Genomic DNA, 27,069 nt, shown 5'->3' on the forward strand with positions numbered 1-27,069 from the left:
TTTACCTGTTTTTTTCAGGGTGGAAACTGGGGACCTACGGTGTGTGCTCCATGAAAAGTTTCTGCCTACAGACAGACTAAATGAAGCGTACACAGACGTCACACAAGTCAGGACAAATGCGGGTAGATGCTCTTATGGTAAATTTGGCCACAAAGATAAAAAAAAAAAACTTTAATTGAAGGAGTCTGTGGCAGAATAACTAGTAAAACCAGCAGAAATAATTGCTTGGGAGGAAACATCACATGCCTGCATGTGCACATAAATGTCGTAACACCCATGCTGTTTGAGGAAGCAATATTTATGGTTCACTGCCTTTATCCTCATACACCTGCAGATGCCAGAAGTACTTCTAAAGTCAATGTTCTATGTAGAAAAAAAGCCTTTTTATTAAGATTTTTTAGAATTTTGTGTTTGTCCTGCTCAAATTAAAATTGTGTATGGGAAAAGTACTATAAAACTTTCACACACAGTTAAAGGAATTGTTCGTCAGGACTGTCCCACCTTGCCTTTTAGAGCTCCCTATTTGATTTCCATTTGTGCTCCAGCTGAATATTGTGTGTTCAGTCAGTCAGAAGCTGCATTGTCTAGACCAGCTAATCAGCAGTGATAGAGCAGGAAGACAAAGCAGGCTGATGGTTTTTGATGACCCAGAGGGGACACCTCCTTCAGTTATAAGCCACTCCCAACTTATATTTTTCTACTGCTACTTCAATGTTTGACTTAGACAGCTTATTTAAAGGGATCTTGTAGTGGTTTAGCCTCTTTGTACACTTTTTTGGAGGGACTTAGTGTGTTTAGACACCAAGGCTAAATAAATGGAGAAAAACGAAGATTCCTTTCAAGAAGTGAGTATAACGCTTTTTTTTCCTCAGTTATTTGTTTTTAATTGCCTTGGGAACAATTATTAATCATCTGTTGTTTATTTTATTGTTTTTATAATTCCATTATTCTTTTCTGCACTTAGAGGCTTCATTTTAAAAGTATTTGGATCAAACTTGCTTGCAAACCATCTAAAAGTCTGCAATATTTTAAAATGTATTTTTCATCATCTCATGTTTTTGTTAGCATTTTTGAACCTTTCTTAGTTTAATTGAAGGCTTTATGCTTCCTTAATTATCTGTTGAATTTGCATGTTGTAAGTTTGGCTTGAAAAATGTCTTCTTTTGAGTGTCAGGGACCAAAAATTAAACTTATTGACCTACTTATTTAGAAAATTTTTCTTTCAAGTTTAATATCAAAACAAGTATTGGCGAAAACTGGAGATTTTTTCTATTACATCAAGTAAAACTGAACCTAACAGAATAAATGATGGAAATCCATGTTGGCCACACATAATATGTGCAGCGAAGATGCACATTGCTGCACTGCCTGCATGGATTTGAAGTACTTTCAAGGTTGCATTTCATTGTTGGCTTCAAATTAAAACTAAAATTAAAGCCTCTTTATCTGTTACACACCTAAGGTGTGTGAAATGTGCTCTCTTCATTTGATCCATCCCCTGGTGGAGCGGTGAGCTGCAGAAACAGCCGCGCTCAGGAACCATTTGGAGGTTTAACCCTAACTGGAACCGTAATCCTAACCTTAACCCTTCCTCTTCCTTCGTGCAGCCAAGAAAAAGATCAGGGCTGGTTGCAGAAGAAAATATACTTTGCAAAAAAGTATTAAAAATTATGTGATGTCTTTTTTTAAATTAATTTTTAATGTGGCATCTCTGGCAGACTTCAACAATCACATAGGCTACATGATGCATGGCTTGTCTAATATTTTCTGAAATTTTTTTCAGGTGGACGTTTTTGAAGATGAAACGTGAGTAAAATTTAATGCAGTGATCAACAAACTCTGAATTACAGAGAACCTAATGGATTCAGCCAGAAAACTGGACATCAGAAAAGCTTCAAAGAAGCCTTGTTTTCAAGATCTTCAGCATGTGTCATACGAAAGCACCTGTATTTTTCAAAAACTATGCATACCCATACAGTATACTGTAGTATGCTTTTGTCATTCATGATTAACAACAGTTTGTCTCGTTTTTAACACAGATCAGCACAAATTGACCTGGAAACTGCACTGGAGGAGTGCACGGTTTCCAGTGACGTGCGGTGAGGTTAATGGCTGGTGAGGCACTGACGTCATCAGTCAGATTTACAAACATATGAACCATGAGTATAAATAACTGAGTAACTTATTCACCATTTGATTGACAACAGTTAACGTTTTGTTTAAAATATAATTTCAACATGTTTTTTTTCATATACAAACTGCAGCATAGAAAAAAGCACAAACGTTATTATCGTCTTACCTTTAGTTGTAAATAAAGTCCATACGCCGCTCCTTCTGAAGAAAATGACTTGCCGCTTGCTATCACTTCTTCTAGTATTTTTAGCGTCATAATCTCAGGGCTCACCGGCGCCCCCTAACATGAGGCACGAGAACTGCAACATGAGGCACGAGAATGTCTGGCCTCACCCAGCGGCTTTTTCGCCGTCGTTTAGCGCTCAGCACAAGAAACACGTCCCTCACATACAGTTATTTATAAAAACAAGCACTGTGCATCATATACATCTGCTAAATTATTTAAACTCAGCTCATATAGTACAAGTGATTGAACCGACATACAGAGAGACAGCAGTACCGTCTGACTGCATAGGTATTGCGCAATCCAAGGTGAGGCTCAGCGGGCTGGTGCCTCATCGCAGGTCACTTAGTATCTGAACGGCAAATGCGGGAATTCAGCGATTTTGAAAAGAAAAAACACCCAAAAATGGTACATTTAAATGGAAAATGACCGCAAAGCACAACTTACTGATTAAATATAATAATTGAATTTATTTTTTCTCTTTTCTTCCCATAATGACAGGTGAGGCTGTGCCTCACCTGCCTCTCCTGACTGCACGTCACTGACGGTTTCCCTCTATCACTTTCTGAACAACAGGTTTGCTGATTCACTTGCTGCTTTGAAACCTCGGTGAGTCTCTGGTTCTCTTAAATCCCTCTGGTTTTAATTGTTTTTGTCCTGATTACAATGCATATACTACATTTGGATGTAGCTGCTGTGTGTTTATTGTGTAATTCATGTTTTATCAAGGAAACATCGGTGTGAAAAAGAGAGCATTCTAAAAAAGTGTGCAGTTTAGATTTGCGCTGGACATTTCTCATATCTTTCCAAACTATCTTTAAGGTTATAGATGTAAATTTGAAAAGCAAAGCCATGCAGGCCTTCCCCAATGACAACTTATTTAGTAGGGGGTGTAACAGTCGATACACGTAGCTGGACCGAACCGTTTCAGTACGGCACTTTCGGTTCAGTTCATTCTTGTACCGTTTCGGGGTTTTTTTGTTTTTTTTTTGTTTTTTTATTTTCCCCCAAATGTATTTTTGCACCTCATAGAAACTCATGTTACTCACGGTATTCAGCCGAGACTCTCACTGGTGTCTGCACTCACGCGCCTGTAGGAAGGGGGGGGGGGGGGGGGGGGCAGATCGTGCAGCGCAAGAGTGTGTGTATGTGTGTGTGTGTGAGCATGTGTTCAGTTTGTGTAGCTCAGTCATGGAGAACAGCAATAAAAAAGGTTTCCTCCTAAATATTGGAGTCTGGAGGGTCTGAACAGGGAAGTGAACGCCGAAGGAAGATCTGCCTTCCACGGTCAGAAACGTCATTGCAGTTCAGGTTCAACAGCTGTTAGGTGATGGAGGTGACAGTGCGCATGTCCACTTTGGTGGAAGCGATTGTGTAGCATAATTAAAGACAAAAGCCAAAACCAAAAATCCTTTTTCATTTTCAAAATGAAGTTTCATTTTTTTGACTTAAAATTAAAATGAAAAAGCAATCCACCAAAATGCTTTTTCATTTTCTTCCTCATCACAGCTTATTCTGTCACTTAATTAAAATTAAAATGGTATTTGACGTTTCATTTTCAAAAAGTTAGCTGGTAAATATGTAGGAAAATTCATTTAGAAATGTCTAATTTGACAATTAAAATGGATTAACAGAAATGCTTTTTCATTTTCAAAATGAAGCTGCAATAAAAGATTACTTGCAAAATGCATTTATTGGTTTTATATAACAATACATAAAATCAACCTATGTAGGTGATATGGTTTATAAAATAAGAAAAACTATTAGTTGCCACGAACCAAAAACTTTGGATAATTAACATTGGCCTAAAAAATTAACTTGCACCTTTATTTTCTTGTAGACTCGATTATACTCGATATAGTGGGGGGATGCCGTTTTAAGTGCATTAACACGAAAAATACAGAAAATAGATAGATTAAAACTTTATTAACTTTATTTTTTTTCTTTAGCACTTTTCAGTTTTTGTGCAGCTTTTTTCTTTTTTTTTACAGCATTTTGGACACACCCTACATTTACCCTAAATAAAAGTGATTTCGAATAGAAATTGACTTTGCCTGAGCAAAAACTATTCAACTCTGACCCATTGCACATTTTGCGTCACTCCCATGATGACCCTTCTAAGAACATGAAGCACAGGAAGCAACATGAAAAGATAACACAGTAAGGGCCTTGAAGAGATAACAACCAATTCTTTCAAACCAATTCTCAATTCAAAGTAGAACAAAGTGGCCTCAACTAACACTTAATGCACACTTTGAAATAATTGTTCTCCTTTACCCCCCACCCCCACCCCCTCTAGGCTGCCCTATTACCTGATAAGTCTTTTTTTATTCTCTCTATTCTGAGAAGTTGGTTGTAGCAATAACAGTTTGCAGAAAACATGTGTTAAATTCAAAAGTATCTCCACTGTGTGGTCCACAAATCTATATTCACTGCTGAATTTGCGCTGTGTGTTTTTTAGAAAGAATACTAGTATGTACCATGCAGTGGGCTACAGCAGCATTCTGCTCATGCAGGCAGCCATGACCTTTGACCCAAAGGACATGGATGCTGCTATGACATCACTCAAGGATGCCCTGCATGTCTGCCAGAGGTAAGGCTGGATACTTAGAACAAAGTGCTAATTTTGCTTTAATGTTGTGTTTACTGTTGTGTTTTTAAGGTAAATTAAATTAAATTTCAGTTGAAGTTTAGTATTGTTTATTTTGAGAGCCAATGAATCATGGATTTATTCCTAATTTTAGATTTCGAAAGAAAACTGGACTAATGGAGAGCCTAGCCAATTTTTGGTATGGACAGCAAAATGAAACCTTGACAGAAGGTGAGCAAACATGTTAATGTTTGACAATAATAGTCCTTAGAACAAATATGTAGGAATGTTATGTTGGGAGGTTATAAGAATCAGATGGCGTATTTTTACACTTTATTTTAAAGTCTTCGCAAACAGTCACATGAGGACAACGCAGATTCGTTTTGTCCTCTTGCTATTTGTCTCACATTGACATCTAGTGGTCACATCAGAACACAACAAGGAACCATTCAAAAAGATTTGAGTTACTAAAACAGACTATTGTCCTGGTGCCTGGTTTATTATGTGCATCAGAGAAGGTAGATGTCTTATGTCTGTGCTGTTAAAGTCATGCCTTTTTCCCCCCAGAGGAGATGCATGCAGAAATATGCTGTGCAGAAGTTTTGATGCAAAAAGCAGCACTTACTTTTCTGGATGAGAGCATAATCGGCTTCATTAAAGGAGGGATGGGAATGCGAAACAGTTATCAGATTTTCAAGTAAGTGGCTCTGCAGACCATATGACATTAGAAAATATTGAAAAATTTTGGACGTGGATTGTTTGTGGGATTGCTGAAGACGTTATGTTTCAAAATTAGGTATTGCCAGGACATGGAAAATGTGCTGACTGATGAAGAAAAGCAGAAAAGAACTCATGTTCATTTCCGGGGTGGCGTCAGCATGGGAATTGGATCATTTAATCTTGTAAGAACATTAACCGCATTGCCCCAAATTATAAGACACACTGACCTTTGCAGGAGTTAAATGATCATTGAAAAACATCCTTAAAGTTACAGTTATCTACACTTACTGTTCATTATAAAGGTTGTATATTTAATTTCTTGGAAGGCCTGCCATAATATTTTGAAACTAAACCTGAGTTACTTGGAGTTTCTCAAAACAAAATCACTTTTCTGAACTTATTCATTTATTACCTATTTAGAATTTTGTGCATATGTTCTTCTTTTTATGTTCTAACAAACTGAATGTTTTCTGTTTGTTGTCAGATGCTATCTCTTTTTCCAGCCAGAGTCCTCCGACTGATGGAGTTCCTTGGCTTTTCTGGAAACAGGGTGGGCGCTGTGACTCATTTTTTATTCATTTAGGCAAAGCTTTTGTCAACCAATGTACATGTGATGTACATGAGTATCATTAGAATGAAGAAATATTTGAACAAAATTGCTACAGTTAAAATGTTTAATGATTATTCTACAGGAGCTGGGTTTGGCAGAATTAAGAGCAGGGGCATCTAGCAACAACCTGCGCTCCATCCTCAGCACCATGACCATGCTGATGTTTCATCTGTACATCACAGTCATTCTTGGTGAGCAAACTGCATCAATTTCAATATGGAAAAGAGTTTCAAAAGTATACAAAGTTTTAAATTTCATGGAATAAAGGAGTAAAGAATACAACACATAAACTTACAGTCATGTAAGCACAGCAATTGGAAAGCAGGAGCATAAAAAATATTTTTTTGTGGTCAGGTAGTTACCTCTGTTTGTCTTTTTTGTTTAGCAGGAAAATGTGTCTGGGTTTGACAGTTTTCTAGAAACATTTTCCAAATTTGAAGTGTGGTGGCAACAGTTTGGGAAATCCACCACGTCAGTGAAAAAGCTACAGTCCAGTCTGAGTTTGCATGAGTTTGTTTTAACTGGATTTAACACACCAGTGCCATGTGAGATAAAGCTGAACTTTAACTGCAGGGCTGGTCATTTTTTGTTTAACATTTGGTTATCCTTCAAAGATTTTTTTTTCATTGAACCCCATGAGGTGTGCCAGTGCTTCAGTTCATTCACTGTAGTCAATCTGTTGTCCATATGTATTCCCCCTTTCTATTTTGTGTAAAAAAAACACACAATTACAGCTGTTTACTTACATATTTTTTTGAATTGTTCTGAATTCATCTCCTCAGGTACTGGAGATGGAAACCTTGCAGAGTGTGAATCTTTGCTAAAACCTTATGCTGAGAGGTTTCCCAATGTGAGTGGTGCTGTAAATAATTATATTGTATTTTCACCTTGCTAAATCATTATTAGTCAATAAAGACTTCATTTTTTTTTATCCTAAGGGAGCCCTAATGCTTTTCTTTACTGCAAGAATCGCTGTGCTCAAAGGGAACTTCACATTTGTAAGTTATCATTTAATATCTTACGATATTTTGATTAAAGGCGTCTCATTCAGTGACTTTGGACTTCCGGGCAGGCTCAAGAGAAGTTCCTGGCTTGTATCGCAGCACAGGAAGAGTGGCGCCAGATTCACCATCTTTGCTACTGGGAGCTGATGTGGACGTATTCGTTTGAACAAAACTGGAAAGAAGCTTATCGATACGCAAATCTGCTTTCCAAAGAGAACAAGTGGTCTCAGGTAATTTGCTTCATTTTAGTCTCAAGTGGGTTTATTTTGGTCATAAATTGGAAAACTTTTGTAATTGCTTCTTTCTTGTAGGCCATTTATGTGTACCATAAAGCCGCCATCCTGAGCATGCTCCCTCAGGAAGAAGTGTCTAAACTGGGAGAAAATGTAGTGACTCTGTTCAGGTCTGCAACCTATTTGACAATGAATACAAATTTTCTTAAGTCATGCATTATAAAATGACTTGAATTCTATTTATATAGGCAAGTGGAGGGTCTCCGATTAAGAATTGCTGGTAAATCCATTCCAACTGAGAAGTTTGCTGCAAAGAAGGCCGAGAGATACTCGTCCCCCAGCCCTGTGAAACTGGTGGTTCCAGCTTTGGTAGGAACAAGTTTGTCCTTTCATTAACCGCATAACTTAAAAAAAAAAAGTCTTAGTAAAAAAATGTCCTCACACAGGAAATGATGTATGTATGGAATGGCTTCACAGTAGTGGGCAAAAGACCTGACTTGACTGAAAGCATCTTGAGCACCTTAGAGAAAGCTGAGAAGCAGCTTCAAACCGATTTGGGTAAAATATTAAAACTTCAAAGAAATAAATACAATATTTCTCTGATACAAATATGTAACAGAGAGTTATCTTACCTCTGCAGCTCCCTCTGAATATCACTTGGATGATCAGTGTGTTATCCAGCTCCTAAAGGGTCTGTGCCTCAGAGAGCTGGGCTTCTTGGACCGAGCTGAGGACTGCTTCAACCACGTCATTTCCAGGTGAGGTCATCTGTCACTACAAGCAAGAATGGTCAGTAGGTAAAGAAGGAATAAACTGTCAACTGTTAGGCCAATTTCAATGATTTTGTTCATAATTAATTCTAACTGAATTATGTGTTTTAAAGTGGTTTTCCCATTGTCCTTTTTGCAGTGAAAAGGATATCAAGTATGACAACTACCTGGTACCTTTTACCATGTATGAGTTAGGCCTTCTGCATAAGCAGACAGGAGACATCAATAAGGCCATCGCAGTTATGGAAAGAGTGAAGTAAGTGTTTTTAAAGATAGGAAGAATTCTCATTTAAATGTGGTATTGTAGGCTGGGTCAAATTGACCTCGAGTTATACAGTTGGTTTCAAACTGTTGAATCTAGATTTATTAATTTTTTTTTATTTTCAAAATTTAATTTCCTAAGGAAATCATATGCTGTGTTTCTGTGCTGCAATCCATTTCTGAAGACATTTGAACTTGAATAATACTTTGTCTCAGTGTATCAGCTGTTGTGCAGCACACAGTGAGGTTTGTTCATCACAAATGTATTATGGTCAGATAAATCAGTTTCCCAATATGCTCCTTTTAATTTTCAAAGAAATGCATGACATTTTCCTGACCAAACTAAATCAGTAAAAAACCATGAAGCATCTGCAATGGAACACTGCGTCAGCACCCAGGGTGGAGGTTTTTTCCATCTGCAGCTTTTATGCAAAAAAAAGATTGAAATCATGTAAAGTCTTCATTCAGACCAGCCCAAAAACTATACTGGTCTGACTTAAGACGTCACACCGAAGTCCCACTCCAATCATCTTTTGATCTCTTCTAACGGCTTTCCCAGCGGTCTTTTTCAATTTTAATTACGCCGTTTTAGCCCAAATTAAAAAACTGTGTTTTTCAGGTCATAGTTTCTGAAGACAAAGGAGAACTTAACCGAAGGAGTTCATTAGAAATCCTTAGTTGTGAGTGGGACAGTTGTTGTCAAGTAAGCCTGGCACTACTTCCTGGCATTAATCTGTTTACACCCCCTCTTACAGCCCCTCACACCACTAACTTAACATTACCAGTGCAACAAAAATGACAAGCAATGTTGGAGATATCCATTTGTACAGTTTTCTTTAAACCAGATACCAGCTTGGACGAACAAAAGACGGACATGGGTCTCTTCGGCCACAAGTTGCTACATCAGAATGTAGCGGAGCAGGGACCTTGTGACCATAGTAGCTTCACTGCCTCAAGCTTTTTCCAACGGCATTATTGCATCTGCTACTTATTCACTACAATCTGAACAAAGACAAACTTATAAATGCAATTTTAAGTTTAATATCATCCATCGTAAGAAAAATGCCACAAGAACAAGTTGAAAACACCCAAAACAGGATTTTTATGATGTCTATAATGAGAATTTCAAAAGGGAAAAAATAATAACTGCCTCTTAGATTTGCACACTATAGAATATAATCACAGGGCGGACCAATGAGAAAGCTATTGGTGGACAAGCTTTCAAAGATAGCATAATCTCTTTTTATTTTCTAAAATCACATGACATTAAAACTTTTATAAGGTTCCTTAATAATTCATCTTCCAAAAATAAATAACAAGCTGTCTTATTTGCAGGATGAACTACAAAAACTACAGTATGGAGTCGAGGCTACACTTCCGCATTCATGCGGCGCTCAACACCATGGGCTCATTTGAAGCCAAACTCCCTCCTTCACGCACACCAGCTTAAGCCGTCGTGGCCGGAAAATGACAAATGAGGGCGGAACGAGACAGAAGATCTGTTCTGTTTACTGTGTGCAGTTTATACTGTAACCAAAGCATTACTCATACTATCACCCCTCTGTCCTTCATTTCATTTATAGTAAGGTCAAGTTTAAATAACAATATACTGTGTTTTAGACTGAAGAAATCTATTTGAAGATTAAGACTTGTTGTATACTATATTTTGTTGGTGACTTATAAATAGGTACACTGTAACTGTTATATTTAAAGCCAGTAACTTATATGTTGATGTGTAATCCATCTGCAGCATTTCAGTTTTAGTTTTTAAGGCACTGATGGCTTTCTGACTAATTTAAAAGCCCTAGATTAACTCTCACTTTATTCAGATCTCACCCTTATAAAGTTATTCTACCTTGACACATAGAATTTCTGGTTTTATTTTGTCTTACATTTGCTCCCTTCAAGGGATTCATTCACCCACCTCAAACATTATATATTAAATGGCAATAATTTGAAAATAACATTTTAGTACAACATAAATGAATTTGTAAACCTGTCCTGTTACAAAGTGCCTTAGCAAAGGCATTTGAATAAATGGAATGGGCAAATCATCTGATTGTCAAACTCATTTTTTTACATGAAAACAACCATATCGATGGGTAAGGAATGACAAATGTTGGTCCATCAGAGCTGCCTTCATGATAGTTTCAAAAACATCCACTGTGGACCAGAAGGAGGAGGTTCTCCAAAGGATATGCTAAAAGCATTAAAACAGAAAAAGAAGAAAGTTATTTTATCCAGACCAAGCACTTTGAAGAAGATTATGCTACAATATGGAATTGTTAAAGTCCCACTCCTATCATCTTTTGATCTATTGTAAAAGTGGTCTTTTAAGTATGATTATACTGTTTTTAGATAAAATCAAAATACGTGTCGTTTGCTAGAACTGATTTTCTGCAGAGTGGCAGAAGTTCATTAAAAAATTCACCTCTAAGCTGTGGGCGGGACTGTTGGCAGGGAGTAAGCCTCCACATATTTCCCATTATACATCTGTTTCCACACTCTCCCACTATTACGGCCCCTCACAATTCCACCAAAACATTAGCAGTACAACAAAAATGGCAAGCAATATCGAAGCTATCGAGCTGTACTGTTTTGAGCCAGATGCCAGCTCAGATGAAGAAAACAAAGATGTACATAGATCTAGTCGTCTACAAGTGGATGCATCAGAATAGTGCGGATTGAGCTTAATTTTGCGTATATATATATATATATATATATATATATATATATGCAAAATATATATATATATATCGTCCTCCATTTTAAAAATGCTACAAAAACATTAAAAACACCATGAACATAGTTTCTATTGGAGTGGGTCTTTATTTGGTATATAAAATATTGTTTCGTGGAACTTCTTTTAGAAAAAATGTTAGAGCTTTAAGTTAAAATTAGATTTGGTAGTGTAGTGGTGTCAAAAGTAAGATTGCAAATGGCATGGTACTGAGAATCTATGTTTTAGCAGAAACCTGGCTACATTTTTGTGGGGAAACTTTGCAACAAAGTTAATGACAGTTTGTAATTGTGCATAAAACGTAATAGTCAATAATCTGGCTTCCCACAATGCATTACACAGTACAGATCAACCAACCAGTAGCTACTTTTGCAAATACACCATATCTGCCCATATAGTGCCGTCAAGTTTACATTTGAAAAATGATTGAAGCTGCTACTATTTATCAAAACAATATTGTGCTTTATCATATATTTATTTTATTTCACTTTATAATTATTATGATGATTCTAATTATTATTAGTAGTAGTAGTATTATACTCTCAAACACAGGCATCTATGTTCATTAAGTTCCTTACGGAACACTTCCAGTGTTGCCAGATAGAGTCACAGTTTTCCAGCCCAAAAGTCAACTAAAAACCGCCAGACCCCCGGGGGGGGGGGGGGGGGGGGGGGTCAAAAATAAGACCAATATACAGCTTTTGTAGATTTTTTCCCCTACTGGACTGATTAAGTACCCGATGCGGTGATTTTTCAAAATAAAACATTTCTCAAAATCAAAGATAGTTCAGACTATTAATAAAAGGAGTACAGCATTGAATATTTCTTCAGCAGACCAGCCTTCTTCCATTCATTTTCTTAACCCGTTATAACCAATGTATAACCTCTTCCATCCTTGTGCTGCGCTTGCGCCAAAGCGCCCCGACTACTACCGTGTCAACCTGCTGCTATGATGACCGTATTTAGCGCTCTCTGTGTTGGACACACTGAGGAGCGCGGGGGAAAACAACTCTGAGCTGCAGAGGATATGAACAGGTGAACAGGTGGAGCGGAAAAGCAGGTAGAGGGGCGGGGGAAGGGCTTTGGCTTCAAACTGTCAGAGAGATGGAAACACGGGCGTCAGATTTAGACGCAGCTTTCACTGCAGGAGTTGAAGCAGAGACTATCTGGGACGATCTCATGAACTCAAACATGGAAACATGATTACCAAGCAGAACTCTCCAAAATATTAAACCTGATCTCTCCACATTCTCCGTGTCTACCATGCATCGATACACACAGACATGCAGCGATCAGACCATAACGTTAGCTCGTAGCTCCGCCCACACGCGACCGCGGTGTCAGGTTTAAAGAACGCAACTTCTAAGAGGAGGGGCGGGGCGGCAAACCCCCAACAACAGGTTAGATGACAGAACCCATTAAGTGTCTCTACCTGCTGCGTTCACTGAGCTTCAGAACATAAGACTTCAACAGCCACCCAGCTTAAAGTAGTCCGTTATTATGTATTCATGAGTGGAAAAAACCCGCCGAACAGACCCTAAAACCGCCCAAATTATGCATACCCGCCCAAAGCCATTTTTACCCGCAAATTTAGAACAAAAACCGCCCAATTGGGCGGAAAACCGCCCAATCTGGCAACACTGAACACTTCCACTGCCCTCGCGGGTGACCACGTGGTGCGTAGAATGCTCAGCTGACTGACTGACTGATGTGGGAGGAAGGGGGGAAAGAAGATGGAAGGCAACCGGGACGAAGCAGAAAAATGTATCAATATAGCGATCCGGTCGATTGAATGTGGGGACAAAGAGAAAGCGCTGAAGTTTCTCTATAAGGCTGAGAAACTGTATCCCACCGACAAAGCTAAAGGTAAGGCCTTTTTGCGATTGAACCGCCTGTTTAGCATCTGACTTAGCTAGCATAGGAGCGGATATTGCTATCACCAGCATTGGAATCGACAGGTGTTTTCATGTAGCCGCTTTGAAGTAATGCCAATCACATCAGCACGTTCAATTCACACTGTGGTTAGAGTATAACCCACTTAACACTATTACTTAGATCAGGAAGAAGAAACTAGAGTTTGACCATTTATGCTAGCCGTACGGTCTAGGCAGCGAAGTCGCTAGCCTGTGATGTAGCTAGTCAGTGTCTCCTGTCAGTTGCTTCGTATCAAGAAATTTTAGGTTGATTAGCATTAGCATCGCCAAAACACCGCATTAAAGGCATATTCTTATCGAGAAGCTTCTCTTCGCTTAGCTAATGCATTTTATGTCTGTTTCTTGGTCTTTTGGTTACGTGTCGAAACTGTCGTTCCGCTTTCAAGGAACACAACATGATGATGATCGTGAGAAATCCATCAAAAATGTATAGAAGTGCTTGACTGAAAGTGACTTTTGGTTTGAGCTGGTATTTGGGTCAGGGAAAGGATTTAGAGGGATATGGCCACATTATCCAGGCCATACAAGCAACTCTCAATCCTTTAATGAGGCGATTGTCCAGGTAAGAGTCTTGAAGAATAAGCTAGACCAGAGCACTGGCCGATCTGTCAGACCTGCCGTTACTGCGAAAATGGATTCAGTTTGAGGGGGATCTAGTAGCACAATGGGGCACGAGTGATGTGATCTCAGGGCTTAATACAGAAAAAGAGATGCTCAATATACTGCCACTAAATGTATTCTATTACACTGTGATACAGTTACATACTCTTGAAAGACTGATTCAGAAATGGATAAACATACTATCTTTACTTTAAGCTTCCTGCACAAGTTAATGAAAGTAGAGAAATTCAAAGGGGATGAGAAATGCTTAAAAACCTGTAGTAAAAGCCAGATAGTTAACACATTTGTCAACTTTTTTGTGCAAAAAATGCTTTAAATTTGGCGTTTGTTTATTGTTCATTTGATTATGTTTAACACCTAATTATTCAGCACAGAAATATTGTTGAAATATTATTCATTATGGATGTGGAAGGTGTACTTAGTAGTTTCTTATTTTGTTTACATCTTGCACTACCTATAAAAGTGAATGAATCCATCCATCCATCCATCCATCCATCCATCCATCCATCCTCCAAACCCACTTTGGTTTCTCTGGGTTGCTGGAGCCTATCCCAGCCACTGTTGGGTGAAGCTTGGATACACCCTGCATGGTTTGCCAGTCTATTACAGAGCCATGGAGAGACTTACAAGCACACACTCCTTAGGGAAGATATAGAATCCCTAATTAAACTCTGAAGCCTTTGGTCTGTCTGAGGAAACCAGAATGCCCAGAGAGAACCCATGGATGCACAGGGAGAACATGCAAACTCCGGGATTTGAACCAGGGCCTTCTCGGTATGAGGCAAGAGTGCAAACCACTACGCCACCACAAAGCCCTTAGGTCATTCCCATGGTCTCAATTTTAAGTTGCAGTGGTATTAAAATGGATATAAATGTAAAATCTTAAATGCAATTACCCCAAATTTGTAGACTCTTTTGCGTATTTTTCGTTTATTTTTACTTTTTTACCGGTTCGGCTGCATCAGGACAGAACAGACAATATACGAAGAAATATTCTCATAATCGTGAAAAAAATGTAGCATTTCATTTGAGGTTAAAAGGTAGCTTAATGATGAACATATTTCCAAAAATTGTTTTCACTCTGAACAAAATAAAATACAGGGTTGCCGTCCAGGGTAAAACTCTCTGCCAAAAGCAAATGTTCAGATCTGTTAAAGCTGATTGGCTGTGGCGATCCCTAAAGGGATATGGCGAATGGTGTGCAGTGTTCACTCTGAACTTGGCTGAATTTAGGCCCGCCCTCTTTATAGTCCAAGGAAAAAATGAAAACTATCTCAACGTAAAAGCATTTAGACTCTTTAACTACTGTTCTAAACTAGTGGCATTTCTTTTTTAGGTTTATTTTCAATAGGTTTGTCAAAAATCCTGATACTGTTGCACCCATGTTTCTCTGATTTCTTTCAGACTGCTAAAAAGTTGAAATTGAGACTTGGCTTGGAGGGAATTAGTACACAGCCAGTCATCTTAAATATTTTGTCACAGATCATTTTCCCCACAATGCAGCACATGTGTTTACAGGTGCTTCAGAACGGATGGAGACCCAAATGTCACAGTACAGTTCAAGAAAAGCCATGCTCTGATGTGGCCCTTTTGTTTGGCCACATAGGACGTTTGGGGAACAAAAGCACTTGTTGTCATACTGTTTGCTTAAAATGTACTTGTTCAAAACATTTGATTGCATGATTTTAAAAGAACTTCAAACAACTTTAGATATTTTTTATATTCTTTTACATTTAATACTTTTATTCTTGTAGTAATTAAGTATTTGGAATATTTTGGTAAATCCTTAAAGATTTTTTAAACTGCTTATTCTAATAGATTTATTTGGATTTGATATCTGCCTGTCTAAATATTTGTGCTGAAAGCCGTCTAAAAGAGAACAGAAAAGTGTGCTGAAAGACTTGCATTTGTGGATGCTGCTGTATTCAAAATAGTGTTATTGAATTAGTATGTTTATTCAGATTTGTACTCATGTTTGATCTGTTTATATACGTGACTCTCTGACAAAAGGTAAACCAGTGTGTGTCTCCTCATTTGACCTGAGATGACCCCTTCTTGTTCCCTGCCCCTCAGCTCTTTTGGAAGCATTAACAAAGAATGGGAGCTCAGCAGGAAACGGTGCGTATCGGCGGAAACCGGCAGAACAGTCGGAAACAAACTCTTCCCAGCCAGGGAGAGGGGGTCAAGAGTCTGAAAGAACCGAGGCGACAAAAGGTTTCACGAAAGACCAAGTAGAAGGTGTACAAAGGTGAGAGTTTAGATTTGCTCTGATTAGCTTTCATAAATTTATAGTCCCACTATATTTTCACAAGTGTCATTTGTGAGAATAGTTTTCATTAAAGTGGATTACATTTTTTTGTCTGCAACTAAAAGAGGACACCGCAGTCTCTGTAGTGTTGTGTGCACACAGCTGTTACTATGGGAACATCTCCATCTTTGAGTCCCACGAGGAGGCGGTGAGAGACATCTGGCCATGTGAGCTAGATAATAGGAAAACACCTAATGCTGTGATTCAGACCATGCAGGATAGAAACGGAGAGAACTACATTGTCCAAAATGAAATCACAGAATCACAAGGACAGTCGTGATGCTCACACCAACTCTCGTATTGCATCTAAGTTTTATTCTGAGAAACCTTGATGGTCAGAAATAATTATCGTTATTATCTTTACAAAAGCCGACAAAGTAAAAAATGTTAGCCAATGTCAGTGTGCAGTTTATTTCATATCTAGATTGTTATTTTTTTTCCTGTCATTTAGAATAAAACGGTGCAAGGACTATTACGAAGTGCTCGGCGTTATCAAAGAAGCTGGAGACGATGATCTTAAGAAAGCTTACAGGAAACTGGCGCTGAAGTTCCATCCGGACAAGAACCACGCACCCGGAGCAACAGAGGCCTTTAAAAGTAACTCCTTCAGTCACATTCAAAACACATGTATGAAAAAAACCGCCATTGTCTTTTTAACTATTAGACCGTGTCAATAAAATGATTCTAATGTCTGCACTAGGGGTGAAGCAGATCCCAAACGGCTCACAAAGTTTGGATCGTGTCATGGTTTTAGAGTCACGCTTTGGATCATTTATCAGATCCAAAAAAAGGGTCGAAAGAACAAGATAAAAGTTCACACTTCATTTTTTGAAAAGTCCTAAAACCAAACATATTTAAGAAACATATGTAACGTACTTAAAAACAGACAAACTATAATCCGTGGTAAACGTGTGTGCTGCACCGTGGCGAGGTTCAGCCATGATCCTTCAACCAACCTTCCTGTTAAGATCAAATGTTGACAAACTAAGCTAGTTTGGACTCGTGCCTTTCTATATAAAATCACTTGTAGGTTTTCCGGTATTATCAGAAAACATCAGTTAAGATGTCTTTATTTTTTAACTAGGTTTTTGGGTTCTCTCTTTTTTTTTTTCATCTTACAAACAATACATCTGGGCAACGCTGTAGTTTTAGCTTTAGTTTTACAGCTGTTGTCGGGACAATTCAACACATTAATACCAACTACAATGTTCAAACGGAATGTTTCAATGTTGTTACATTTCAATAAGAGATCATTTTTTGCCAACCTTTTTCCTTTTGTTTCTCCAGAGATTGGCAACGCTTACGCAGTTCTTAGCAATCCGGAGAAAAGACGGCAGTATGACCTGACGGGAGGGGAGGAGCCGAGCAGCCCGAGCCACTCGCACAGAGGTGGCTTTGACTTCCACAGAGGCTTCGAGGCAGACATCACACCTGAAGACCTCTTCAACATGTTCTTTGGAGGTGGATTTCCACCCTGTAAGTGAGCAGTCAGATTATATTTCTTTGACTTTTACCCAATATGGTTAAGAAGACGATTTACTCCTGGTTCATCACATTTATTAAGAACAGCTGGGAGTTTTCAAATTGAAGCAGTTCTCATTCATTTGGGACGGTGTGTTCCATGTTTGTTTCTGACCTGGGCTTCATGTGTTCAACAGCAAGTCCACAAACGTTCACCAACGGCAGAACAAGTTACAGCCAACAGACAGATTACCGCCAAGAAAGAACCGAGGAAAGAGGAGACGTAAGTAAATACACTTTTAAAATTATCTTTTCATATTTTTCGCAAATAATATATTTGGAAGCACATTGTGTAAATAAACATTGATTTATTTTTTTGACCCTCTGTGAGAATATTGTTTTCTTTTTTTGGATGGGCTCTTTGGAATCACTTTGTGATGCAGTGTTTTGCCCCAAAAGTACTATATTAATATAACGTAAAATACACAATTTGATTCATGCATCAGTATAACGAATGTAACCATTTCTTGTCTGTTGACACTTTTGTGTGTTTGTCTGCAGGGTGGTTTTTCGATGTTTATCCAGCTCATGCCCATTGTCGTCCTCATTTTAGTGTCAATACTGAGCCAGATGATGGTATCTCCTCCACCCTACAGTCTCTATTCCAGGACGTAAGTGCACACTAGCATTTAATGAAGCACGCAACTTATCTGTTGGCAAAAACTTGGTGAATGCTAAGGTAACATCTATCATCAAAAACAGATGAATTCAAAAGGTTCTACATCTAACTGTAAGAATGCCGTCTTTGCAGTATTTATTCCCCTCATTTTTTTCCATCAATTAAGTTTTTCTATCAGTTTCAAATCTTAACTTTGCAGCATTTTGATTTTTTTTTTTTTTTTAAAGAATGCAGCTGTGGGTTAGCTGTTGCAGTAAAATTCTTTTGTGTTGCGTTCTGGGCCCCAGCATTCGCCTGCATCATGTCACACTTTATATTTCAAAATTAGTCTTAAAGATTAGGCAGTCACTTGCTAAAAAATATAGAAGAGTCCACCGTGAACTGCAAGGTACCCAACGCCAGTTCTTCAATCAAGGCTTTATGTTTTAATGACATCTTTTCATTTTTTGCACTCATCCCTCCTTTTGTTTTGTAATTCTGAAATATAAGCTTCTATCATCATTTTTCTGTTGACAATCTGACTGATTTAACATTACTTGATAGAAAGTTAAGAGTTATGGAGTTTGTTTTTTTAAAACAAAAATAGCAAATAAATAATGTGTTGTCACTGTTTTTTGTTTTTCGATTAAAAAATTGTTCCTCACTGAGTGCAAACTGGACTAGTGCAATTTTTCTGCTATTTATTTGCACGTAACTCCTCAAAGCCAGTAACCCTGTGCCCTCTTTTCCAGGTCTACAGGGCAAACTGTAAAAAGGCAGACAGAGAATCTTCGCGTCGACTACTACGTCACCAGAGATTTCAAGTCCGAGTATAAAGGCTCAGCTTTACAGCAAATTGAGAAAAATGTGGAGGAGGACTATGTCACAAATGTTAGAAATAACTGCTGGAAGGAGAGGCAGACAAGTGAGCAACTGAAGCCCACTAGTCTACTATTCTACTTTGGTTTGCTTTTGAACTTTTCTGACATTTGTTTCTCTCGTCACTTTCAGAAACCGAACTGCTTTATGCTGCTAAAGTATACAGGGATGACCGAATGCGGAAGAAGGCAGAACTCATGTCTATGGACAACTGCAAAGAGGTGGACAGACTAAATAACCTATTCAGAGGTGGATGAGATGACAACTTTTGGGATATGTATATATGCTGTATATGACTAGATGTTGATGTTATATTTCTTTTTTTTTTCTAAAGAAGAGCAAAAATTTAAATTATTAACTCAGCTTCACAGTTGAAAAAGCCCCTCTCTTGCCGACTTCTTCCTAACTCCAGCCTGGCTGTAGACATTGCATCACCTTGAACTAATCTACTCACTGTTGACACTTCCAGATTTATTTTCTATTATACTTTTTTTTTTACTTTGTCTTTCTCCTGGGAACATGGCAGAAGAGAACCTTGATTGTAAAGGCATGTGTTTTTAGTCGTAAGCACTAAAGTGGCATTCTGTACAAGCAATATACTGTCAGAAAAACAACTAAGTGCAACAGCTTTTTGCAAAGAATGCTTATCAAATCCACCTCCTGTATGTAGAAGGAAGAATAAAAGTTTGTTTTATTTTTTTTTCCACTTCAGTATTTGAAGATAAGTGAATCTTTGATTGTGACTTTTATTCTCTCCACATATTTAGTTTTGCAAATTTTAAAGCAAGCTGTTCTAACCACGAGCAGACACTGAAGCTGTTATCATTACCTGGCTGTACATTTTCGTTTTGAATGTTTAATTAAAATGTTATTTAAATAAATATAGAAGAATTAACTTTTTCTTCAGTGCTTGCCTAAATATTGAAATAAAATTGATTCCATAGATTGGAAAAGATTGTCATTTTACTCATATACAATTCCATCCATACATAGATGTATATGGTATGAGTTTTTTTTTTGTTGTTGAAAATTTTCAATCATTTTATAAAGTTACATTTTTCCATCCAAGAGATTTTTTTTCTCATACTGAGCCTTGGATTGGGAAGACAGGTTGAGAAACATCTAATGGAAGGCGTTCCAGAAGACTTCAGTCATCATGGAATGGTTTCACTTTTACTGATAATTCGGACACATGCATGCACATGTGCATTTGGGAACAGGAGGTAAGTTATAAAACTTCAAATCATGAAGCTCATTCAATCCCAGTTGTCGTGCTGTTGTAAAACCTTTTTTAATTTAAAACTGAAACAGATTTATTAATCTGGGTATTATTAATGTACCTGAATGTAACCTGAATCAGAATCACCGATGGAGGACCTTACTATCTGGACTTTGCATGCTCTTTCCGTGCATGCTTGGGCTTTCTTCCACCATCCAAAAACATGCTTCATAGGTTAATTGGGTACTCTACATTGTCCCTAGATGTAAGTGTGCATGTGACTGTGTCAGACTGGCGACCTGTCCCCTGCCTTGGCCCGCGAGTGGACAGGATAGGCTCCAATAACCCCGTGACCCCAAAAGGGACAAAAACAGGTTTATAGGAGAGAGAGAGAGATATGAACACTCATTATAAAATACAAAGTTTTAGCTCATTGCTCCATTAATCTGCCATTGTCAAAAATTTAAAGGGAGAGAGAAGTTGGTATGTTAAAAGATGCCTCGGAATGGAGCAAATCCGGAAGCTGTGGTCAACGTCACCTACGTCACTGCTATAAGCTTTTCCAACTGCATTTTTTTCATTTGCCCCTGATTCAGAAAGATTCGAATGAAGAAATATCTTAAGTTTATTAACATATGACCTTCATCAAAAGAAAAAAGCACTAAGAATATGTTTAAAAAAACAACCACAGATTTCATTTAAACACCTTTAAATTTTAATGTCAAAGGTAGGATTTAAATCAGCCATAAAGTTTATATTTAGTGTTGCCTGCAGTAACCTTTAAAATAATTTTTTTTAGCTAAATTATAGTAGTTAAATTTACGTTTTTATGTACAGCAAATAAAGTCGTACGTTGTTTATTGGTGATCACGTGAACAGCCCAAACCCGGAAGTGACACCATAGGTTTGACAGATGAGTTGGAAGTAAAATGAAAACAGCTACCGCTTAATTTTAAGATGTTGCCGAAACAGCACACTGAGGAATAATTGACATCCCGGTTCTGAGGACGTTCTGATCTGGATCCCGGACCTGAAGATCAAGATCTTAGACTTACTATGCGTCTGGAAACGCTGCTCTGTGTGGGAGGCAGCACACGGACTATGACGTCTCCCAACCCCGCTTGGCTGCTCCTGTTCAGCTTGTTGTTGTGTGGACGTTTCGCGTTTGTTTCAGCCTGCAAACAGGAGCCCGAGACCCCAGACTGGAGATTGACACTCAAAACTATTCGTAACGGAATTCACAAAATCGACACGTACTTGAACGCAGCTCTTGACTTGTTTGGCGGGGATGACGGGCTGTGTCATAACAAATGCAGTGATGGTGGGATTTTCTTCACAATGTTTGCCTTTTTTACCCCCTTGTGCTATCCTATGGGGTCAAGATGACCATTGAAGTGTTATTCCTACCATGACAAAGGTGGATAAAGGTGGAAATATTTCATAGACACCAGTGAAGATTACAAATCATTGAAGATAAAGGTTTAGCGCACTGTCTAGTGCAGGGGTCACCAACCCTGTGCCCGCGGGCGCCAGTGCGCCCGTGAGCACCCCTTGTGGCGCCCGCAGGGAATGCACCCAAAAAATTTTTTTTTTTTTATTGAAGCAAATATTCAACAAACAACCACGGCATGTCTGTCAATGACAACAATATCAATTCTGAGATAAAGGTAGACAAAGAAAACCCAAATATGTAAACAAATATAACTTAAAAAATAATCACTAAAAGTAAGGGTCTATTACAAAAGTTTAAATAGATCAAAAAAATTACACAATTTTACACATTCTTATGATTCATGTAATGTAAAGATTTTGAGAATAGGTTGAGGTGGTTGAGTAATCCATTAATGTGAGGATTAATATTCCTGTCTGTTTTTATTTACATTTATGTTTAAAAAGTTAAAATTAAGTTAAAGTTCTAAAGGTTTAAAAGTTTAGCTTTAGTATGTTCAATAAATATTTATCTTGTTCGGCTGCAACCTAAAGTCTGTTTTGAAATTAGGCTCCCGCTGCAACTGAGTTTGACCCCCCCCTGTAATACGAGTCTAGAAAATTCATGCATGTTTTTGTGTGCAAAATGAGCAAATAAAAATAGGGCACACAAAAGGAAGTCCTCAAATTGTGTTGTTTTTTTTCTTTTTTTTTGGGGGGGGGGGGGGGGGGGGGCTAGGAGGTTTTTAGTGGCGCCCTTCATACCACTTGGTGCCCATGAAATAGCCCTCGGTCTCAAAAAGGTTGGTGAACCCTGGTCTAGTGGGTCTAGGATGACCCAACTCCCAATGTTAAAGTGCCTAGGATAGCACAAGGGCTATGCAATACTTCATATTTATACCTATTTATAACTTGTCAACGTTGTTGAGCTGAATCAAACAGAATGATCTGAGAGACACATTAAGCTCCAAAATCTTCTGTGTTGATTTGATCATCTCAGCTGTGTAAAAACAAGAAACCTTTGCTCCCTTCTTACAGGTTACAAACCTATAGCTCGTCCTGGGTACAAACCTTCACCACCAAATGGATGTGGTTCCCCGCTCTTTGGATTTCAGGTAGCATGGCTTAGTTTTAAATAATCTTCTGCACACTTTCTTGAATATATTTTTTGTTTCTAAAGACAATAGTGCATTTGAACAGGAAATGAATAAAAAAGGAGTAATGGTGTTGTTATTTCCAGTTTGATATAGGTATCCCATCCATGACCAAGTGTTGTAACCAACATGATCGCTGCTATGACACCTGTGGTCGTGAGAAGCATGACTGTGATGAGCAGTTTCAGGAGTGTCTGGAGACCATCTGCAGAAATGTGCAGAGGACTCTGGGGTTAGCCCAGTCTGTCCAAGGTAAGAGACTGAGACAGTGTTTAAAGACGCACTCCAATGAAAACAATGTTTTTTTAACATGTTCTTGTGGGATTTTTAAAATATTAAGCTTCAAATTGTATTACATTTCAGAGTATTTCTTTATTCAAAAGGTTGTGAATCGGGAGCAGATGAAAAAATGCTGTTGGAGAAAGCTTGTAGCTGTGATGTAGAAGCTACAATCAGCGACCCACAGGCGTCCACTTACAGCTAGATCCGTGTACGTCTTTGTTTTCCTAGTCTGTTCTGATATCTGGCTCAAAACTGTTCGGCTAGACAGCTCCAAAACTGCTTGCCCTTTTTGTTGCACCGCTAAAATTAGGTTGGGGTTGTAAAGTGCTGTAAGCAAGTGGGAGAGCATCGTGGGGACATAATTATATTCCTGCCCACAACTTGGAGGAAAAATTTCAAACGAACCCCTGCCTCTCTGCAGAATAGAAGCTACGTCCTAGAAAAATGATTTTTGGCTAAAACGGCAGGATGATGATTTAAAGACAACTGCGAACACTTTTAAAAACTAGTTCAAAGTCTATGTATCATAGTAAATGTTTAGTAAACTATATTATGGGTTATTATTATAAATAAAAGTACTTTGCTTTATTATCAATTGTATTGGGTTAAGCCATGAGACTGTGCTTTTTACTTTATTATAATTCATCCAAAGTCTCCTTTGGCCAGATTTCTTTTATCTTTTTTTAAATTATATCTTCTATCTATGTAAATGGTAAATGGCAGATACTTATTTAGCGCTTTGATACCTTCTTAGAAGCCTCAAAGTGTGTTACGGTCACTGTCCCATTCACCCACACTTCCACACTGCTAGCAGCTCCGCTGCCAAACACTGGCGCCCACCTAGAACCAACAGGAGCAATGTGGGGGTCAGTGTCTTGCTCTACACTTTGACTCATGGGCAGGCAAGGAGGACACTGAACCTGCGACCTTCTGATCAGAGGCCGACCGATCTACCTCTGCAACATGACCGCCCTGTAATTCAACTGCCATATTACTCAGCTCTTAGTAGAGCTTAGGGTTGTCATCAAACAATAAAGTTTAATTTTTTAAAGAAATTTTGCACATATGCATATTTCTTATGCATAATTTTCCATAATGATTGGAGCAGTCGTATCAACTATCTCTCATCGGAAATATATCTCTTCCTAGCATTTTTGAAATAGAAACACCATAAATGTAGTCAAAACATTAGATTCCAAAAAGACAACTAATTGCTATTTGTTATAGCCTTTGTACTGCAGCTGTTCACATTTTTTTATTATTTTTTTTAAAGTTCCTCTAAACAGGTTTACCTACTTGGGCGGCCGCGGTGCAGCGGTAGGGCGGTCGACCCATGATCGTAAGATTGCAGGTTCAATTCCTGCCTTGCGCCCATGAGTCAAAGTGTCCTTGGGCAAGACACTGAACCCCACCTTGCCTCTGGTGGTAGGCAGGCGCCTGTGTTTGGCAGCGAAGCTGCCACCAGTGTGTGAATGTGTGTGTGACTGGGTGAATGGTCCCGTGACTGTAAACCGCTTTGTCCTTTTAAGAAGAAAGGCGCTATATAAGTATAACCCATTCACCATTTACTTCAGCTATATGGAGCGCCAAATGTAAAGGCTCAGCTAAGTAAAATAAGAATTGCCAGCTATCTCACATTTGTGGATTCTTTTATACACTCTTTGCAGAACTATTACAAAATAGTGTGTCAGAAGCATGCCCATTGAAATGCTAAACATAAATGTAAATAGTTAAGGATAAGTGAAAAATATTGTAACGTCTAGCTGGACATCATGAGAAGTCAGAGACGGCTGTTTCCAATTGCAAAGCCTTTAATGTAATTTAAATGGTCGCTGTCTGCCGCAAACATGGAAAATACAGCACAAACGGAGAACTTGCCCTGACGCTGTCTCCTCATTCATTTCAAACTCTCATGCTCTAATGACGCTTCCTTATGTTCACTTGCTTCTCCGCCCCCACCCACACTCCTCCAATCACAGTCATCCATCTGACTAGAAAAGCGATGAAAAAACAGATCCCCAACAGAATCATTTAACGCTAACTGGGGATAGCAACACAGAACAGATTAGCACAGCTTAACGTCGGTCGCTACAATATATATATAAATTACAGTGTTGGGTAGATTACTTTTTTCTTCCAAACTTTATTTGTCAGCTTTATCAACCATAATATTGCCCTACAGTATTGTTGGACTCATATTTATAGATATGGACCAGAAAAAATATAATGATAGTGCAAAAAATAGTGCAAAGTATGAACCTGGTTCAAGACATAACCTGGCTACATTAGAATTCAGACAACAGTGTGAAAAATGACTCAAAAATAAGTTACAACACATGTGGTCTATGCCAATGATCAAAGTGAGATATGGAAATAAACTGTTATGCCTATATTCGTCAAATCTGAAATTAAGTAACTCTTTTGAAAATGAATGATTTATTACCTTCATATTTATTTTTGCTGACTTTAGGTTTTCCATTAGAATGAATTGGACGTCTGCCTTTTGTGCACAGTTCTGCACAGCTGCGGGTCTATCAAACTACCCCACCAACTCTCTCTCTGCGGAGCACATCGAGCACTAACCCATGCAGCTTAGAGCGAAAAATAAAGTAAGAATAGATGAAATATAGGAAAAAAAACTACTCCCAGGAAGCAGTCAGCTCATGGTTTTCTCACTAGAGAGATATAGCTATAGAGTTGTGTCTTTCACAACCGACTCATCAGCATTCAGGGCGGGTCTCTGTTCTGCTGCTCACCCACTGCTCCTCAGGGATGAGAGGACTCCTTGCAGCATCTCTTTTTGTCTCATCTCTGAGCAAGTTTGGAAAGCAATGTGACTGCAGCAATGAGGGCATGTCTGTTCTTTGACCAATCCCAATCCGGAGCATACATGCGTGCGTGTATGCCCCAGTTGATCCTACCTTTTTTTTTTTAAATTAACCTCTGCTTCGTTTCATTTAACTGAGAGAAAATGTCAGAGCCTACAAACCTAAGTAATAAATTAACAAGGGTTTCTATGGTCCAGTAATTGTAATTAACTACCAAAATTTTAACTCGTACACATAACACATATTAGGGTTCTAAGTTCTACCCAAACATTGTTTTTCTTTTCTTCTTTTTTAAGATTTTTCATGCGGCTGCGTCTGGTAGTTTTAGACATTGCTTTTTTCCGTAAAGCAATATGATTGAGATTTCATGAATAACAAACTGCTTTCAGTTACAGAACCATGTTGAAATGTTGATTACATTTATTATTTTCTTGTGGTAACGTGCTAGCATGATCATACATTTTCCCTTTGACATGTTTTCTCACGTCTTGCATTCCATATTTGTCTCCACAGCATGCGAGTCTGCAGTAACCCTCCTTTTCGATGCCGTCATGCACTTGGGATGCAAGCCGTACCTGGACAGCCAGCGGGCCTCTTGTGTGTGTCAGTATGAGATGAAGCGGGAGCTTTGATACTACAGAGACTGGCACGGACACACTAGGAAGACTAATTAAAGAAGACCAAGAATAAAGCTCTTTATCTAAATATGTAGATTTACCTCAGGGATACAACTCCTACTGATACTAAGTTGTTCACCTTCTTTTATAGAGAAGAAAATTCTAATAGTTATAAGTTTATAAACTAGATGTACAATGACGTTAGTTTGTGGATGGTTTATGCCCTGTCTATGTAAATGTTTGGAAGTGGTTTGCTAAAGATTTTGATTTTTTTTGTTATAGGACATTATAGGACAACATTAAACTAAGAAAACAAAAGTGTCCAGGTCTTTACCTGGTCTTTTACCAACTATTTTGCATCAATAAAATTACCTTCTTGCCAGAAAATATGGAATA

The 27,069-nt window shown here is 38.3% G+C and overlaps 3 protein-coding genes across 3 annotated transcripts; all 3 read left to right on the plus strand.

Moving 5' to 3' along the window:
• The first annotated feature begins 706 nt into the window (after positions 1-706).
• Positions 707-10,598, plus strand: LOC144994416 (tetratricopeptide repeat protein 39B-like). The gene is made up of 19 exons (XM_078952196.1): positions 707-845; positions 1,784-1,806; positions 2,040-2,115; positions 2,933-2,965; positions 4,818-4,949; positions 5,101-5,177; positions 5,514-5,643; positions 5,743-5,848; positions 6,151-6,216; positions 6,359-6,467; positions 7,059-7,126; positions 7,215-7,274; positions 7,349-7,510; positions 7,592-7,683; positions 7,762-7,882; positions 7,960-8,071; positions 8,154-8,271; positions 8,423-8,539; positions 9,880-10,598. The coding sequence occupies exons 2-19, from the start codon at positions 1,800-1,802 to the stop codon at positions 9,992-9,994; spliced, it is 1,701 nt and encodes a 566-aa protein (XP_078808322.1). The 5' UTR covers positions 707-845; positions 1,784-1,799; the 3' UTR covers positions 9,995-10,598.
• A 2,111-nt stretch (positions 10,599-12,709) lies between these two features.
• LOC144994420 (dnaJ homolog subfamily B member 14-like) lies at positions 12,710-20,098 on the plus strand. The gene is made up of 8 exons (XM_078952200.1): positions 12,710-13,150; positions 15,913-16,087; positions 16,599-16,744; positions 17,435-17,623; positions 17,806-17,891; positions 18,170-18,279; positions 19,019-19,191; positions 19,278-20,098. Exons 1-8 carry the CDS (start codon positions 13,018-13,020, stop codon positions 19,400-19,402), a joined length of 1,137 nt encoding a protein of 378 aa, XP_078808326.1. The 5' UTR covers positions 12,710-13,017; the 3' UTR covers positions 19,403-20,098.
• Positions 20,099-21,225: 1,127 nt separating this feature from the next.
• LOC101156220 (phospholipase A2, group XIIA) lies at positions 21,226-27,060 on the plus strand. The gene is made up of 4 exons (XM_023957447.2): positions 21,226-21,685; positions 22,831-22,907; positions 23,033-23,198; positions 26,570-27,060. Exons 1-4 carry the CDS (start codon positions 21,421-21,423, stop codon positions 26,686-26,688), a joined length of 627 nt encoding a protein of 208 aa, XP_023813215.1. The 5' UTR covers positions 21,226-21,420; the 3' UTR covers positions 26,689-27,060.
• Positions 27,061-27,069: the final 9 nt, after the last annotated feature.

Source organism: Oryzias latipes, chromosome 1 (genome assembly GCF_053564925.1).
Source record: "Oryzias latipes strain Hd-rR chromosome 1, Olatipes_Hd-rR_3.1".
In the NCBI taxonomy this organism is placed as follows: Eukaryota; Metazoa; Chordata; class Actinopteri; order Beloniformes; family Adrianichthyidae; genus Oryzias; species Oryzias latipes.